An 18,629-nucleotide genomic window follows, 5' to 3' on the forward strand; every position below is an offset into this window, starting at 1 on the left:
ATAAAGTATCTAGGAATAAATTTAACCAAGGAGGTGAAAGACCTGTACTGATACCTAGGGCACTGATGAAAGAAACTGAAGAGGACACAAATAAAGGGAAAGATAGACCATGCTCATGGGTCAAAAGAATTAATACTGTTAAAAATGTCCATTCTACCCAAAGCAATCTGAACTATAATAGCATTTTCATAGAATAATCCTAAAATTTGTATGGAATCATAAAAGACCCCAAAAAACTGACGTAATCTTGAGAAGAAGAACAAAGCTGGAGGACACATAGTCCCTGATTTCAAACCATAGTACAAAGCTACAGTAATCAAAACAGTATGATACTGGCACAAAAATGGATATATAGATCAATGGAACAGAACTGAGAGCCCAGAAATAAACCCATGTTTATATGGTCAATTAATCTATGACAAAGGAGGCAAAAATACACAATGGGGAAAAGATATTCTCTTCAATAAATGGTGTTGAAAACACAGGACAGCTGCATGCAAAAGAATGAAACCACTCTCTGACACCACACACAAAAATAAGCTCAAAATGGATTCAAGACCTGAAACCATAAAAGTCCTAAAAGAAAACATGGGGAGTAAACTCTTATACATCAATCTTAGAATATATTTTCTATCTGTCTTGTCAGGCAAGGGCAACAAAAGTAAAAATAAACAACTGAAACTACATCAAACTAAAAACTTTTTGCACAATGAAGGGAACCATCAACAAAATTAAAAGGCAACCTACTAAATGTACTAAATGAGAGAAGATATTTGTAAATGATATATCTATTGAAAGGTTAATTTCCAAAATATATTAAAAAAACTCATAGCAGAGAGTATAATGCCAAGTGAAATAAGTCAGAGAAAAACAATACCATATGATTTCACTCATATGTGGAATTTAAGAAGCAAAAGAAATGAGCAAAGGAAAAAAAAAAGAAACAAGAAACAGACTCAACTATAAAGAACAAACTGATGGAGACTAGAGGAGAGATGGAAGGGAGATGGGTGAAATAGGTGATGGGGATTAAAGGGTACACTTATCATTATGAGCACTGAGTGTTGCAGAAAATTGATGAATCACTATATGTCTGAACCTAATATAACACTGTATGTTCATTATACTGGAATTAATAAAAAGAACTCATTACACTCAACACACACACACACACACACACACACACACACACTAATCCAATTAAAAAATGAGCAAGAGGGCCTGAATAGACATTCTTCCAAAGAAGACATACATATAGATGACCAACAAACAGGAAAAGATGCTCAACATCACCAATCATCAGGAAAATGCAAACTAAAACCACAATGAGCTATCACCCCACACTCGTCAGAAAGACTATTTTCAAAAAACATGAAATAACAAGTGTTTCTGAAAACATGGGACAAAGGGAATTTTTGTGCATTGTCAGTGGGAATGTAAATTTGTGTAGCCATTATGGAAAACAGTATGGCAGTCCCTCAAAAAATTAAAAATGGAAATACCATGGGATGCATTAATTCCATTTCCAGGTATTTACCTAAAGAAAAGGAAAACACCAATTCAAAAATATATATTGCACCTCTATGTTTATTGTAGCGTTATCTATAATAGCCAAGACATGGAAGCAACCTAAGTGTCCATCGACAAACGAATGAATAAAGAAGATGTGGGTGTGTGTGTGTGTGTGTGTGTGTGTGTGTGTGTGTGTGTGTGTGCACGTCTGTGTATAATGGAAGATTACTCAGCCATAAAAAGGAATGAAATATGTGACAACATGGATAAGTGAAATAAGTTAGAGAAAGACAAATACTATATAATTTCATCTATATGTAGAATTTAAAAAACAAATGAACATATAAAACAGAAACAGACTCGTACATATAGAGAAAAAACAAACTGGTGGTTACCAGAGGGGAGGGCAATGGGCTAAACAAGTAAAGGGGAATAGGAGATAGAAACTTCAAATTATAAAATAAATAAGCTGCAAGGATGTAAAGTACAGCATAAAGAGTATAGTTAATAATATTGTAATAATTTTGTATGGTAAGGCGCCTGGGTGGCTGTCAGTTAAGTGTTTGACTCTTGATTTCAGCTCAGGTCATGATCTCACAGTTTGTGAATTTAAGCCCTGAGTTGGAGCTCGATCCTCTCTCTCTCCTTTTCTCTCTGCCCCTCCCCTGCTCTTGTACACACTCTCTCTCAAAATAAACTTTAAAAAATAATAATTTTGTATGATAACAGGTGGTAACTACACTTATTGTGGGAGTATTTTGTAAGGTATATAAATGTCAAATTACTATGTTGTACACTTGAGACTATTATAATATTTTGTATCAACTATACTTCAATTTTAAAATAATGAATAAAAATAAATTTTTTTAGGGGGGCCTGGGTAGCTCAGTTGGTTAAGTGTCTGACTTCGACTCAGGTCATGATCTTGCAGTTCATGATTTTGAGCCCCATGTCGGGCTCTGCACTGACAGCACAGAGACTAAAGCCTGCTTCAGATTCTGTCTCCCTCTCTCTCTGCCTCTCTCCTGCTTGTGTTCTCTCTCTCTCTCTCAAAAATAAGCCTTAAAAATTTTTTTAATAAAATTTTTTAAAAGAATATAAGGCATTACAGAAAAGGAAAAACAGTGTTGTTTTCATATGTAAGCTTCAAATTTAAATTCTCAAGGCTAGATTTTCTGAATTGCAAGCTGTGATTTTAAACTGAGATATTTCCCATATAGGCAACTTTATATAGCGTAAACAAGGTGCCAATTTATTTACTTAACCCTGGTTAATTATTTTACTGATCAGATTACTAATAAGTATATTCCCAGCTTTTAAGCACATTAAACTTTTGGAGTATCAAAGTTTTCACTCCTATTAGCACTTCAAAACAGTAATTTGTTCATTTAAGAATATTGTCTTTTTTCCCCCTTGTATTAGAAACCTACAATATATCAAAACTTATGGAATACAATGAGTTGCCGAACTATTTAAAGTAAAGAATAATTTTCCATATTCTCAAATTCTGGACCAAAGAAATGACAATAATACCTAAAAGAATAATAAAACGATAACATATGACATATATTAACAACACATAAAGAAGATATTTCCTAATGTGACAAATGCCTACATTACATGTTATCACCTATTTTAAAAATCACTGCTGCAACATTAATTTCAATAAATGAATTCATATAATTCTATAGAATTCAAGCATTTGTAAAAAGCATTATTTAAAATGTGAAATAGTCTGTATAATGAAATATTTTACAGTGTTGAATATGGATACCTTATGACAATCATGTATCCTAGAATCTCAATATCACTTTCCTAGAAACTCAAGGCCTCTATTTAATTAAGGTCAAAGCTATGCAAACAGATTTAAGACCTTAGTTAACAATCTGCAAAAATATATAGAGAAAAACATAAACCTTCAGGTTTTCTAGGTCATTTACATTATATTTTGTTATGCTATATTTCATTATATTTATAAAAATACATAAGCATGTGAGTTGCAAGAAATAAAGTATTAATAATCAAGAAGTTTCAAAATCAATATAAAAAGTCAATCATACATAGTATTAATTTTTCTTACCTCTGAACTATAATCATCTGCTGTAGTTGAAATTTCACTTTCTGGCTAAAACAAAAGTAAAAATCGATTAGATTAAGGTCTTTTTTCCCTCCCACTGTACTCTATTAACCCATTAGTATTAGTAACATATGATGGAAAACTCACATAAAAATATCACTAAAAAAAACTAGTAAAAATTATTCAAACCTTTAAAAAAATTTTTAAAGTATGTGGATTTTATTTTATTCATTTTTTTAAGTAAGCTCTACACCCAAGGTGGGGCTTGAACTTACAACCAACCCCAAGATCAAGAGTCACATGCTCTACTGACTGAGCCAGCCAGGTGCCCCCAAACCTGAGAAATTTTCACTCTGATTATGAATCACAATGGCTATATAACACATATGCTATTTATCACAAGGCATTTTTCTAAATATAAATATATCAAGAGGTACTTTCTTTCACACAGTCATACATACACTACATACAAATCATTTGTAAGACAAAAGCACCAAATAAGGTATCATCCCTCAAATTCTTACGTCTCTTTTAAATAAAAGATCTTTATTAAAATGTTAGTCAAAAGGGTTCAATTTTTCCAAAAAGAAAAGTCATTGGGGTGCCTGGCTCAGTTGGTAGAGCACATGACTCTTGATCTTGGGGTCATAAGTTTGAGCCCCATGTTGGACCTAGAGATTAATTAAAAAAAAAAAAAAGGTTAAAAAAACCATCAAATCTTGATGCTAGAAAAGGAATAACAACTTGAAGAAATATAACAGTCTTGTTGTTATTAACACCTTTGAAGCTTATAAAACACTTTCTAAGACATCCCTGTTTCATCCTTACATCCCTGGAATTTGGGTATGAGGTGAATGGCTTTTCCAAGCTTCCCTCAGCTTATAGGTACTAGAAAGAGTCAAGGAGGAAACTTAAATTTTTACTGCTTTTACTGTTCACCCACTCATCTAAGAATCTCATTTTACAAGTGAGAAAAGAGACCTAGATATTCATTCAACAAAAATAAACCATCATTGACTCCTTTCTCACCTAGACTTTAAGGAAATTTTATTCAGCACTCAATACCAAGTTCTAAGCCTACCTACTCTCTGATGTAGTAACTGATGCCAAGAACAGAAATAAACTTAACCCTATTCTAAAATTCTGTCTCGGTGATTCCTAACTTATGTGACCCTCTTTTAAATCAAAAATACCTTTTTTAAAAAAACATTTAACGTTTATTTATTATTTTTGAGAGACAGAGACAGAGCATGAGTGGGGGAGGGGCAGAGAGAGAGAAAGGGAGACACAGAATCCGAAGCAGGCTCCAGTTGTGAGCACAGAGCCTGACTCAGGACTTGAACTCACAGACTGTGAGATCATGACCTGAGCCAAAGTCGGACGCTTAACTGACTGAGCCACCCAGGCACCCCAAATCAAAAATACTTTTATGACCTGGGTGCCTGGGTGGCTCAGTCAGTTAAGCGTCTGACTTCAGCTCAGGTCATGATCTCGCGGTCCGTGAGTTCGAGCCCCGTGTCAGGCTCTGTGCTGACAGCTCAGAGCCTGGAGCCTGTTTCAGATTCTGTGTCTCCCTCTCTCTCTGACCCTCTCCCATTCATGCTGTCTCCCCCTATCTCAAAAATAAATATACATTAAAAAAAAAACTTTTATGACCTAAGCCCTCATGGTTCATTCACTTATGCCCTTTAACCAGCTATAGATTAAATGTATATACTGTGTACTAAAAGGTGTGGTACTGAGGATAAAATGGTGAACAAGACGTTCTTTGCAGTGGAAATGCTAACTCTAGTGAAAAGCCCAGATACTGGTATGTTTTGCAGAAAAAATAACAAATATATATGCAAACTATAGCAAACACCAGAGTTGCCATATTCTACTATTTAAAAGGTTCAGATTCAACAATTACAAGATACATAAAGAAAAAGGAAAGTATGGCCCATACATAAGAAAAACAGCAGTCATTAGAAACAGTCCCTAGCCATTTTAAATATGGTCAAGTGAATAAAATTAAGTGAATAAAGTCTAAAACACTAAAGAAAACTATAAGGATACTGCCTTACAAAATAGAGAAGATCACTAAAGAGAAATAACTTAGAACCAAAGAGGAGCATCTGGCTTGCTCCATCGGTGAAGCATACGATTCTTGATCTTGGGGTTATAAGTTCATGTCCCATGCTGGGTGTAGAGATTAGTTTAAAAAAATTTTTTTAATAATAAATTAAAAAGGGGGGCACCTGAGTGGCTTAGTTGGTTAAGTGTCCGATTTCGGCTCAGGTCAAGATCTCATGGTTCGTGAGTTCAAGACCTGCGTTGGGTCCTATGCTGACAGCTCAGAGCCTGCAGCCTGCTTCAGATTCTGTCTCCCTCTCTCTCTGTCCTTTCCCCACTTGCCCTCTGTCTTTCTCAAATATAAATAAGCATTTAAAAAAATTTTTAAATTAATTAATTAATTAAAAGTAAAATAACTGAAATGAAAAATTCATTAGAGGGGCTTAACAGATCTGAGGAAGAAGAAGAAAGAATCCACAAACTTTAATATAGTTCAACTGAAATTAGGCAGTCTGAAGATAAAAACAAGAATGAAGAAAAATGAACAGAGCATCAGATCTGTACAACAATATCAAACATACCAACATGCATAACAGGAGATCCAGAAGAAGGGGACAGAAAGGAGCAGAAAGAATATTTGAAGATACAATGTCTGAAAACTTCCCAAATTTGATGAAAAACACTAATCTACATATCCAAGATGCTCAACAAGTTCTAAGTAGGAAAATCTCAAAAAGATCCATTCTTAGGATGAACAGCAAATCTCTAACATTCCTGACCTCTTGAATAAAGCTCAAATCCTAAATAATATCTAAGTCTTTCTGTTTCCACATAAATATAACAGGGCACAATCCAAATTATAATTATTATCTGCCTTTTCCACCACTCTTTCTCCTAAGCATCCCAACCTTCTTTACTCCTGGTCTTAGTTGGTGGCTCATCCCACCCACCATCCCAATCCACTTTTAAATTCTCCCTCTTTGCCGTATTCTGGAAATTACACCATTAATGAGAAGAAGAAAACTAGCCTCTGTTTAGGGCCTTCTCTGGGCCAGGTGCACTCTCCTGCCCCACATCTTTACCACCACTCATCCCCATCATTCTGTGATCCTTTTAAAACTAAACTTCCTACAGTTTCCAAATCACATCACACACAGTTTCATGTCCTTGTGAATGCTGCTTCTTTACCACAGAGGTTGTCTTGCCTACTTCTTTGCTGATAGCTAACGCCGATTTAGCATTCTCCCAAATCATGGTATTCTAGGGTACCATATGCATTTTTGTTACCACAGCTGTAATCAGAGTACACAGCCTATCTTACATCTACCTTCCCCCCTAGACTGACTTTCCTAAAGGGCAGAGATGGTCATATCTACCTTTGCATCCGTGCTGCTGAATCCTTTTTTTTTTTTTTTTTAATTTTTTTTTTTTCAACGTTTATTTTTGGGACAGAGAGAGACAGAGCATGAACGGGGGAGGGGCAGAGAGAGAGGGAGACACAGAATTGGAAACAGGCTCCAGGCTCTGAGCCATGAGCCCAGAGCCTGACGCGGGGCTCGAACCCACGGACCGCGAGATCGTGACCTGGCTGAAGTCGGACGCTTAACCGACTGCGCCACCCAGGCGCCCCTTGAATCCTTGATATATCACAGTTGTATTACAAATGTTTGTTGAATCAAGCACACAAAAACTGCACAGGGTGCTAATGAGTACTGTTACTACAACAACTTTCCACTTAGAATTCTAATGTTCAAAATTTAAATGAATACTTACTTCAACAAAGATCTCGTCACGTTTGATTATTGTGGATTCAGGAGTCACAGCTGTTCCTACTCTCTGAGAACTATTTATGTACATTTCATCACTCCGTGAGTGCTCAAGATTCAAAGCATGGTATGCTGACACATCTTGTTTACTGCTTGAAGTTTTCTTCTTTTTTTTCTGCTTCTTAGAAGGATTCTGTCCATCAGACTGAGCTTTCCTTTGTCGAAACTGGGCAAGCTACAGAAAAAAAGAAGTTGTCATTATCATTAGAGATACTTGCTTTTTTCATAGTGGTGATCAAGAAAAAGTATCTGTGGAGTTACTTTCTTTACAAGATCAAATCATCAGTGAAATAATAAAGGACAGCTATTAGAATCCTTAATATAACTACTGAATTGCAAAGAAGTAAGATACTTCTGAATAATGCTATTCAAATACTGAGAACTGAAAATGTCACGTCTAAAGAAAAAAAATTAGCCCAGAGATAGGCAGAATAAGGGAAAACAGGCACTCTCAGTCACTGCTTGGTCAGAGTGCAATCTCTGGATAAGAGTTCTAAATGCATTTGCTTTGTGAAATTTCTGGGATTTCTAATTTATACTAAATGTAATTAGTCCATGCAAAAGATTTAGTTGTACAAATGATCACTGCAGCCTTGTATCCAATGGGAAAAATTTTGAAATAATTCAAATGTCCAACAACAGTGCTTCCTATCCCCTAACCATTTGCACATCATCAGCAGCACTTCTGTAATGTCCTACTGCCATCTGTACTCATCATTAACTTAACATGTTTTAACTAGCATACTTATCTAAATTTATTTTAAAAGGAGATTTTCTATCCTGGTATAAATTAAAAGCTAGTATTACTTGTGATTTCCTTAAATAAAACAGTAAACAGAAATGAACGTAATGAAAAATAAAACTACATTAAAATTTTAGTTATTACTGCTGAAGGTTATAGAGCAACAGGCAAGTGTTAAAGGAATATTAAGGATATATGAGCAAATAGACTTTTGGCTTACTGTAAGCAGATGGGATGAAAAAAAAACTAGAAAGGTATTAACTTTCTTACAGTACTATTCACTATTATTTAATACTGAATCAGGATATCACCTAAAATATCTTGTCACCACCTAAAATCAGAAGTATGCATTACATACTTTGGGCAATACTGGATTAACTCAATTAAAGCAATATTAATGTAAATCATCAATAATAATAAAGATGTTTATACAAAAAACATGAAAAAATAACATGTTTATGACAGTAGTATATATAAAATAATATGCAATAGAACCGTTTCTTAATAAAATGAAAATGGTGTCCATCTTTTTCTCTTTTTCAACAAAGACACAGCCTTCAACAATTCTAACTAGCTTGAATTTTAATAACATTATACACATAGGCATAAATTCTGAAAGAATATAGCCACAACTCTGGTATCTCTCCAGTTGGAGATTACAGGTATTTTTCCTTATACTTATTCAAAATTTGCTTTTTTATGCAACAAATTTTCTAAATTTTATATGAAGCAACTACTAACCACCAATTATTAAATTTAATTTGAGCTATTTGATCATTGAGAGGAAAGAAACAAAAGCATAGGAACAGGTGTAAACCCCTTCGTGTCTTAAAAAGAAGAAATATAGTATCAGTATATTAATTATATAACTACTCAGACCAAGCACGTATGATATGAGGTATTAAAGCAATCTTAATAATGATGCTGATATTAACTACCAAAATATGTGACAAATACCAGAACCCAAAGAATAACACACAGCGTATTTTATATTTATTTTGTCTGTTGCTGATGAAGAAAAGCATGACCTATATAAAAGTGATTAGTTAATAAATATGTCTAATTCATAAATCGGAAATATCAATCACTGACTTTGTAGAATGTAAAAATAGATCACATTAAAAAAATTTTTTCCCCAGTTATTTAGCAACTAGCCTGTTTTCCTACTTCATGCCTGCTTAAGGAACAGATGCAAGACCAGTTGCCTCTATTTGTACATTAGTAAGCTGCTGGAATGCATTTAAACTACTTTGGAGGATAGCAAATCCTCCATTAAAAATAAACGAACTGAAACACTATTATATATTATCTGTAAATAGAATCAAAGTCTAGGCACATTTTAAAAAGATCCTGCAGAGAGCACAAAACTAAGAAAAATGTTAATAATGACATTTTTAATATTTAAGTTCAACTTCAGAAACTTCTTAAAATTCCATGTTGTTAGAAAATATACCCAGAAGAAGATATAAAGACACAGATGAAGAATTTTGTTTGAAATTCCCATTTGTTTTATATACATATATATACATATATATATATACACACACACATATAACTTATAATATTTTAAAATTTTTTAATGTTTCTTTATTTTTGAGTGCGTGCAGGGGAGGGGCAGAGAAAGAGGGAGACACAGAATCCGAAGCAGGCTCCAGGCTCTGAGCTGTCAGCAGAACCTGACGTGGGGCTTGAACCCACAAACCGTGATATCATGACCTGAGCCACCCAGGCACCCTTATATTTAATATTTATTTCTATGTACAAAGGAGAAAACTAAAACTGCATTATAAAAAATTTTATTTTTTAAGAAACACCTATGAGACAACAGTATCCAATGCTAAATGAACCCAAATGCAAAAGTTATTAATGGACAGATATGGATTAAAAGTAAAATGGATCTTGGGGTGCCTGGCTAGCACAGCTGGAGGAGCACAAGACTCTAGATCTCAGGGTTGAGATTTCGAGCCCCACATTGGGGATAGCGGTTACTTAAATAAATTTTTTGTTTAAAAAGTAGAATGGTTCTATTATGGTGTTCAGAACAAATCACTTCTAAGAACATAAAATTACTAAGACACTGTTTTGGGTCTTTTACTGATAATATGAAGTCATACTATATTTTCAGAACAATTAATCAGAAGGTAAACTGCATGAGGGTAAGGACTTTTGTTCTCACAGCTATATATTCAAAATCTAGAAGAGTACTCAAAAAATACACGTTGAGTGAGAAAAAAGATAATTTATCTTTTACAAAAAGTCACCACTAAACAATCATTTTAAGCACTGATCCACAGAACCAGACAATTAAGATGACATAATAGGCATATCTAATTCTACTATATAAAAAGGTTCCATGATCTTAGAAATAAAATTAGCAATTAAATGATTTAAAACACAAAATCATCCCTCTTTCCATCTCTTCCTCCATCAGGCAAAAAACAAGACAAAATTAATTCTCAAAAATAATGCCCACAATAGCTTTTTAGCAAGAGTTCTGTTTCATAAAAATGTATAAAGAACTTATACAACTCAACACCAAAAAAACAATCTGACTAAAAATGAACAGAGGATATGAAGAGACATTTCTCCAAAGAAGACATATACATGGCTAACAGATGCATGAAAATATACTCAACATCACTAATAATCAGGAAAATGCAAATCAAACAACAATAAGATATCACTTTACTCCTGTCAGAATGGCTAAAATCAAAAATACAAGAAACAACAAGTGTTGGCAAGGATGTGGAGAAAATGAAAACCTTTGTGCACTGCTGCTGAGAATGCATATTGATGCAGCCACTGTGGAAAACAGAATGGAGGTACCTCAAAAAATTAAAAATAGAATTACCATATGATCCAGTACTCCCACTACTGGATACTTACCTAAAGGAAATAAAAACAGTAATCTGAAAAGATATATACACCCCTATGTTTATTGCAGCATTATTTACAATAGCCAAGATACAGAAGCAACCTAAGAGTCCATTGATAGACAAATGGACAAGAAAGATGTGGCACATATATACAATGGAATATTACACAGCCATAAAAAATGAGGCTATGCCATTTGAGATAATGTGGGTGGACCTCCTGGGCACTATATTAAGTGAAATAAGATTGAGAAAGACAAATACCATAAATTTCACTCATGTGGAATTAAAAAAAAAAACAAAACAAAACAGGGGCACCTGGAGGCTCAGCTGGTTAAGCATCCAACTCTTTATTTCAGGTTCATGAGTTCAAGCCCCACATTGGGCCCTGCACTTACAGCGCAGAGCCTGCTTGGGCTTGTCTCACTCTTCCTCTCTCTTCCCCTCCCCCCTGCGCACACTCTCTCTCTCAAAATAAACAAACATTTAAAAAACATTTAAACAAACATTTAAAAAATAATAAGAAAACAAACAGAAAAGAGACAGATTGTTAAATACAGAGAAGAAATTGTAGAGGGGAGGTGGCTAGGGAGACAGGTGACTGAGAGTACACTTATCCTGATGAGCACAGAGAAATATATAGAATTGCTGAATTGTTATATTATACACGTGACACTAATATAATACTGTATGTTAATTATACTTTGAGTTTTAAAAATAAATAAAACCCACAACTGTTTTTCAGCAAGAGCTCTGTTTCACAAAAATGTGAGAGGGAATAAGATCATACCATAAATCTAATTTCTTATAGCTATTTAAGCTATTTTTATTTTAAATCTGTAAAGTGGCAAGCTAGCAGATAAGCAAAAATCAGAAACTCTACTCAATTAGCTAATCATCTGATATTGAAATGATACACTTTAAATTACTGGGAAAACATTTATTCTAAAACATGCTGAAACTTCAGACTACAGCCATCTGTGTTTGTCATTTGGAAGCCAATTATAAAAATGTTAACATATGTAGGCACAGAAATAGTTGCAAGATTTACTGGAAAGATATTATGTCCACATACACTTGTCTTTCAAAACGAATTCAGATCTCAAGCAAGTATCTTACTTTAATTAGAACATGAATAAATGAGTAAACAAAAATGACTGATAATTTATTCCTTAAGTTCAATATTTATAAGTAATCATTCTTAATAAAACAAGAAACTTAAAAAATGTGGTATAAAAACATGTCAAGTTTTTATAATGGCAGTTCAACAAAACTACTAATTGTAATATTTGTTTATTGAGTATTCATTGAGTGTTCATCATGTGCTAGGCACGGTGCTAGACATGAATCAAAATATATAGTCCTACTAGTATGATCTTTTAGTCAAGGCCAGCCCATTACTTCACTGAGTTGTAAGAAACAAAAGTTTGTGTAAAATTTGATGAACAAAAGTACTCCCACATATACATCTTTAAAGAGATGGTACAGGAGCCTCTCATATCCTGATTTCCTCAAAGAAGGCTTTCTGTAAGAGGTGTGGTTGTGGAATTTTATATCTGTGAACGAAATTACTCAGCGTATGACAGGTATTAAGTAGTTCATTTATTTAAAAAATATTTATTGACTGCCTATCATGTATCCACCACTGTGCTAAAGGCAGAGCAGGTAGTAATGAATCAAATAGATACAAACAGTACTGCTATGAATTCTAATCGAGGTAGGAAGAATATATATAAACACAGAAATATATCATTTCAAGAGATAAAAAGCACTCTGAAAAAAAGTACAGGTACTAAAGAAAGCCTATGATGGAAAGACCTAATATGGTCGCGGATGTAGGGAGAGGTCAGGGAATATCAACTAGAAAAAAAAGAATGTGTAAGCTGAGATTTAAAGACAAATAGGCATTACTTGCCTAAGATCATAATCAGTTAAGTGGCAAAAGAGAACAAGAACACCTGACTCCAAATCCAGTAGTTTTTCCATGATGCCAATTTATATTCCATGCATTCTGAGTTCCTTTTCCTCCCTCATTTGTCATTATACTTTAAATCCCAGAATGCTAAATTTAAAGGCATGAATATACGAAATCACCAAACCAACAAACACGTTTTTGACAAGACTGGGAGAAAAACTCACCCAAAACAACACACACACACCCAAAGAGAACACTATAAAATATTTCTTGAATGTTATCTAGTCTCTCCAGTTTCCAAAAACAGCTGTAAGTTGAGCCATTTTCTATTTTTGCTGTAGAAAATTTAAGAAATCCTAATTAATTCTAATTACGGTGACTATTGGTACTTGTCAGTGCTGCCTTTAAACCTTTTTAATATTCCTTAATGAATGTTGCACAAGAATGCTGTACAAACTATTACAACAAAACTCCAGGGGCCTAACTATGGAAACAAAAAGAAGATTACAACAGTTGACCCAAAGACAATTTGTATGTAGGGCAACTGAAAAGCAAAGAAGACAAAAGCAACATTTTAAGGATGCTCTGAAGCATATTTTCCAAATAACAGTGCCAAATAGCCCCCAACATATCAGATATGGAAAAGACCTCAGAACTTTATATTTGTTAAGTCCCCAGTCTTATTTATATACTATAATCTCATTCAATGTAGATTTTTTTTATTAGTTTTGGAACACCATGTCTGAGAAGAAAACAGATTCTGCAGTCTAAGGAATCACCTTAATTTTGCACATTTTAACACATTTCATTGTATGGCACATAGTCGGCACAAACATTTGTTGAATGAAAGTCATGTTTCAGGGGTGCCTGGGTGGCTCAGTCGGTTAAACATCCGACTCTTGGTTTTGGCTCAGGTCATGATCTCACGGTTTCGTGAGTTCGAGCCTCACAGAGGGCTCTGTGCTGATGGCATGGAGCCTGCTTGGGATTCTCTCTCTCTCTCTCTCTCTCTCTCTCTCTCTCACTCTCCCTCTCTCTCTCTCTCTGACCCTCCCCAGCTCACGCTGTCTCAGTCTCTCTCAAAAACAAATACACTTTAAAATGCATTTCCCTAATGACCAAAAACAAAAAGTTTCATAAAAGTATATGGATTACATACAATAGAGTACTGGACCACTGTATCTAAGGAGGTTCTAATAAGCTAGCTTTGTGATGCTGGACAAGCCACTTGACCTCAGCAGAACTCAGTACCTTCAACTGCACAATGAAGAGGTAGATTAGAAGGATCTTTGAAGGTTTCTTCTAGTTTTAAGGGCTCTACTGAAAAATTTTTTTCAATTGTTCCCTATCATTTTTCCTCTTCCTACTCTCAATTATAAAGGAGGAAAAACTAAAATTTTACATTATAAAAGCTTAAAAAAACACTGAAAAAACAATACAATAGACAGTATCTATTACTAAATGATCCCAAATGAAAAAAGATGATATATACGGAATAAAAAGTAGAATGACCTTAGTGTTTAGAACAGATCTCCTCTAAGTACATAAAATTATCAAAATACTGTTTTAGGCTCATGTTACTGATTATGCGGTCAACTTATTTCTGAACAGGTAACTAGATGATAAGCTCCAGGAAGGCAGGGATTTTTAATCAAAATCAAAGCCCACATAATACTGTAAGTCTAGAAGAGTGCCTTCACAGAGGTTCTTTTTGTTTGTTTAGCTTATTTTTTGAGAGAGAGAGAGAGAGAGAGAGAGCAAGAAAACGTGCAAGTGAGCAGGAGGGGCAGAGAGAGGGTGAGAGAGAGAATCCCAAACAGGCACTGCACTATCAGCACAGAGCCCAAAGCAGGGTTTGAATTCATGAACTGTGAAATCATGACCTGAGCTGAAACCAAGAGTCGGCTGCTTAACCTACTGAGCCACCCAGATGCCCCTGCACATAGCTGCTCAATAAGTATTTGTTGAACAAAAAAGAATGATTAAAAAAGAGGCACCACTGGGCACCTGGGTGGCTCAGTCAGTTAGGCGTCCGACTCTTGATTTCTGCTCAGGTCAATCTTATGGTTTAGGAGTTTAAGCCCCACACTGGGCTCTGTGCTGACAGTGTGGAGCCTGCCTGGGACTCTCTCTCCCCCCCACCCCCTCTCTCTGCCCCTCTCTAGCTCATGCACGCTCTCTCTCAAAATAAATAAATAAACTTAAAAAAAAAAAAGAGGTACACTAAGCAACAATTTTAGGCATTATTCCTCTGAACTTCAGAATATCTGCACAGTTCCCTTAAAAAAAAAAAGATGGAGTTGGGGTACCTGAGTGGCTCAGTCTGTTGAGCATCTGACTATGGCTCAGGTCACAGTTTCACAGTACATTGAGTTCGAGCCCTGTGTTGAACCCGCTTTGGATCCTCCGTCTCCCTCTCTCTCTCTGCCCCTCCCCCACTTGCACTCATTCCCTCACACATTAAAAAAAAAAAAAAATTAAATAAACAGATGGGGTGCCCAACTGGCTCAGTCAGAAGAGCATGCAACTCTTGATCACGGGGTCATGAGTTTGAACTGAACACTGGGTGCAGAGATTATTTAAAATAAATAAAATTATTAAAAAAAGATTATATATCTGGTCCATGGTTACATTATTGCATAATCATACACTGTAAATTATGTAACTGTCAAAAATGTTTTCAAAAAATTTTTAATGTGAGAAAATGCTCTCAAGATAAAGTCAGGGGAAAAGAAGCCAGAATTGCATAAAGAGTATGATACAAGTTAAATTTAAAAATATACAAAGAAACCAAGAATCAACAAACTAAGAGTGATTACTTGTGGGTTCAGACTATGGGTGATTGTTTTCTTCTTTGAAAGATCTTTGTCTTCCTCCCCCACAGATCTGTAAAGAATATTCACTAACCGATTTAATACCACCTTTTTTTTTTTAGGGTTTATTTATTTATTTTGAGAGAGACAGCTTGCTCAAGCAGGGGAAGGGCAGAGGGAGAGGGAGAGAGAGAGTCCCAAGCAGGCTCCACACTGTCAGCACAGAGTCTGATGCAGGGCTCAAACTCACCTGAACCGAAACCAAGAGTTCGATGCTTAACAGACAGAGCCACCCAGGCACCCCTAATATCACTTGTTTTTAAAAGGATATAATACAACTATACACCTACCACAAATCTCATCCCAAAAAAGCAGAAAGAAGGTAGAGCTCCAGGAATAAGCTGTCCTGGGACCTAGCCACTTTCATCAGCCTCTCCAGACACTGTTACCACACCTCCTCATAAGCACGACTGACAACACTGACGGGTCATTACACCTTCACTGTTCACTCACCATCTACCTCTGCTTCTTCTCAATATCACCTCAGTTATTAACAATGAACAGTGAGATCTGATCTTGCCCTGATCTTATCTAGTCTCTCTCTATTATGAAGTTTAATCTCTTTTAAAAATAAATGAAAGAAGTATACAGTTTTTACAAAGGAGAATTCTTAAATCAAGGTATACCTGTAATATACTATTTCTCTCAGCAACATAAACACATGCCAGTTTATCACTTGAGGTTTCATTTATAAGCCACAGGTTAGAGGCTACTATTCTGATACATGTATCTTCTTTTTGCAGGAATTATCAATTTGATAATAAAAGAAGAACTAATCTAGTCAACTTAATAATAGAAGAACTGCTACATCTGGTTGGTTCATGGCCCATCCCATCAGGTATCCAGTGTTCATCAACAGCTCTGAAGGACATCTGTAAGAGATCATTTCTGTGATGTAATGAGATATGTAATAAACACACAAATATTACAAATATTGCTTTTGGCTTCAGTTCCTCTTCCTGCCACATTCCCCAACACAGTCACTACTCCCCAAGTACTGACAGATCTTGGGATCACAATCTCTGCACACATCAGGGCCCTTGGCACGTGCTGGGCATCAGCAGATGGACAAAAGTTAACACAGCAGCAACAGTAGTTAAAAAAACAAACAAACTGGGAACAACCCAAATGCTCACTGATACTAAGGCAAATTCCTATAATAGAATATTATATGTAGGAAAGAACACTCTCTGTGTTAACATTGAACATAAAGCAAATCACTAAAGACTGCTTGCAACATACCATTAATTTAAAAAACAGAATGAATAAATCCGTTTATGTATACATAAACGATCGAGAAAAGCAAGGCAACAATAAAATTCAGAATTGTGGTTACCTGAGGTGGGACAGGGGTGAGATTAGATTATGCGAGGGGGAAGAGTTTCAAATGTATTTGAATGTACATATTTCTTAAGCTGGGTGATGTGTAAGTATAAAAGTAGTTTTTTAAATAATTTATCTTACCTATACATTTTATATTTATTCTTTTGTAGGTGAAACATAATTAATTTAGGTATTTTTAAAGTATGCAGAATTTCCTTCTGAGGAAATTAGCCAGTGCTCATAGCTCCTACCATCTGTGACACTCCTGCCTCTCCTCACACTCTAGTTTGAGGAGAAAAGAGGGAAGTCTAGTCTATTCTTCTGGAATTAGGGAACAAGGAGGTAAGAAAGATGTCCAGAAAGGTAACAGAGGGAAGATGCATCTTACATGAAGGATTCTAAAATCAGTGTATGATATGATAATCCTAGAAATCTATAAATATCCCTGAAAATTAACCATAAAGTACAATTCACATGATGAACCTACTAGTAACATTACAGACTGAAATATTTTTCTCTGTATCCAACACAGCCAGTTCTCCTACGTCCTCAGTTGCACACCAAGGAAAGTAACTGACTTATGAGAGAGGAATGTTGCAGATCACACAAAGTGGCGATGCTTCTGGAACTGAAACTTTACTGCATACTGAGGATCTTTAAAAAATAGTGAGTCCTGGCTCCCAGCCTAGATATTCTGATTTGGGGATGGAGTGTGACCTAGGATTCAAAACTGTTTGAAGTTTCCCAGGTGCTTCTGTTGTGCAGCAAAGTTTGGGAACCACTAGGCTAGATACTTATTCTATAAAGAAATATGCTTACACTCCTTAATGTTCTCTCCCCTTCTTTTTTTTTAAAAGTGTATATAGTGAAAAACAACCTCATTAAATAGAAAGACTTGATGACTCATCCTATAATTTTTGGTCACGTGTAAACTAGTGTACAGGCAAAGGAAGCTGACTTGCAAAAGGAGTATCAGATACCGTGAAAGATAAGAGATGATGTAGAGAACAGCACTGGTTCCAAATGCCTTTTCAGTTTCCCATGAAGCCCAACTATACTTCATTTACCTTCCTTTGAAATCTATCTTTAAAATAACCCTCTACTTTCTCTCCTTCACTTACATAACACCTCAGGTTTTTGAGAATAAAAAAGCCCTACTAGAATTAGGGCATTTACATTTAGCTATGTTAATCAAGTCAATATTTTATATTTTTAAAAAAAAATGGTTTTACTGCTCCATCGGTATAACAATAACAGAACTGCCACCTGGTGGCAACATACCTAACTGACTAGGGGATATAGCTTTTGGAAAGGAATAATCTCTTCAGAGCTTAAACATACTACCTATACATTCTTTTAACAGTTTTTGCTACTTTTAGGATAAAATCCACACTATTTTAAATAACACGTATGGTGTCTCATTAGCTGGTCCCCGC

At 35.2% G+C, this 18,629-nt stretch overlaps 1 protein-coding gene across 8 annotated transcripts in view; it reads right to left on the reverse strand.

Annotated features, from left to right (window-relative positions):
- Positions 1 to 18,629, reverse strand: part of AKAP9 (A-kinase anchoring protein 9) — a 153,807-nt gene that overhangs the window by 123,105 nt on the left and 12,073 nt on the right. For all 8 annotated transcript variants that reach the window (XM_086696380.1, XM_086696349.1, XM_086696391.1 and 5 more), the window contains exons 2-3: positions 7,415 to 7,642; positions 3,593 to 3,637 (exon numbers count right to left, since the gene is read on the reverse strand). In XM_086696380.1, coding sequence (XP_086552506.1) covers positions 3,593 to 3,637; positions 7,415 to 7,642 — 273 coding nt within the window. The remainder of the gene's footprint in view (positions 1 to 3,592; positions 3,638 to 7,414; positions 7,643 to 18,629) is intronic.

The sequence above is a fragment of the Puma concolor genome, chromosome A2 (genome assembly GCF_028749965.1).
Source record: "Puma concolor isolate L17-30 chromosome A2, mPumCon1.1.hap2, whole genome shotgun sequence".
Classification (NCBI taxonomy): Eukaryota; Metazoa; Chordata; class Mammalia; order Carnivora; family Felidae; genus Puma; species Puma concolor.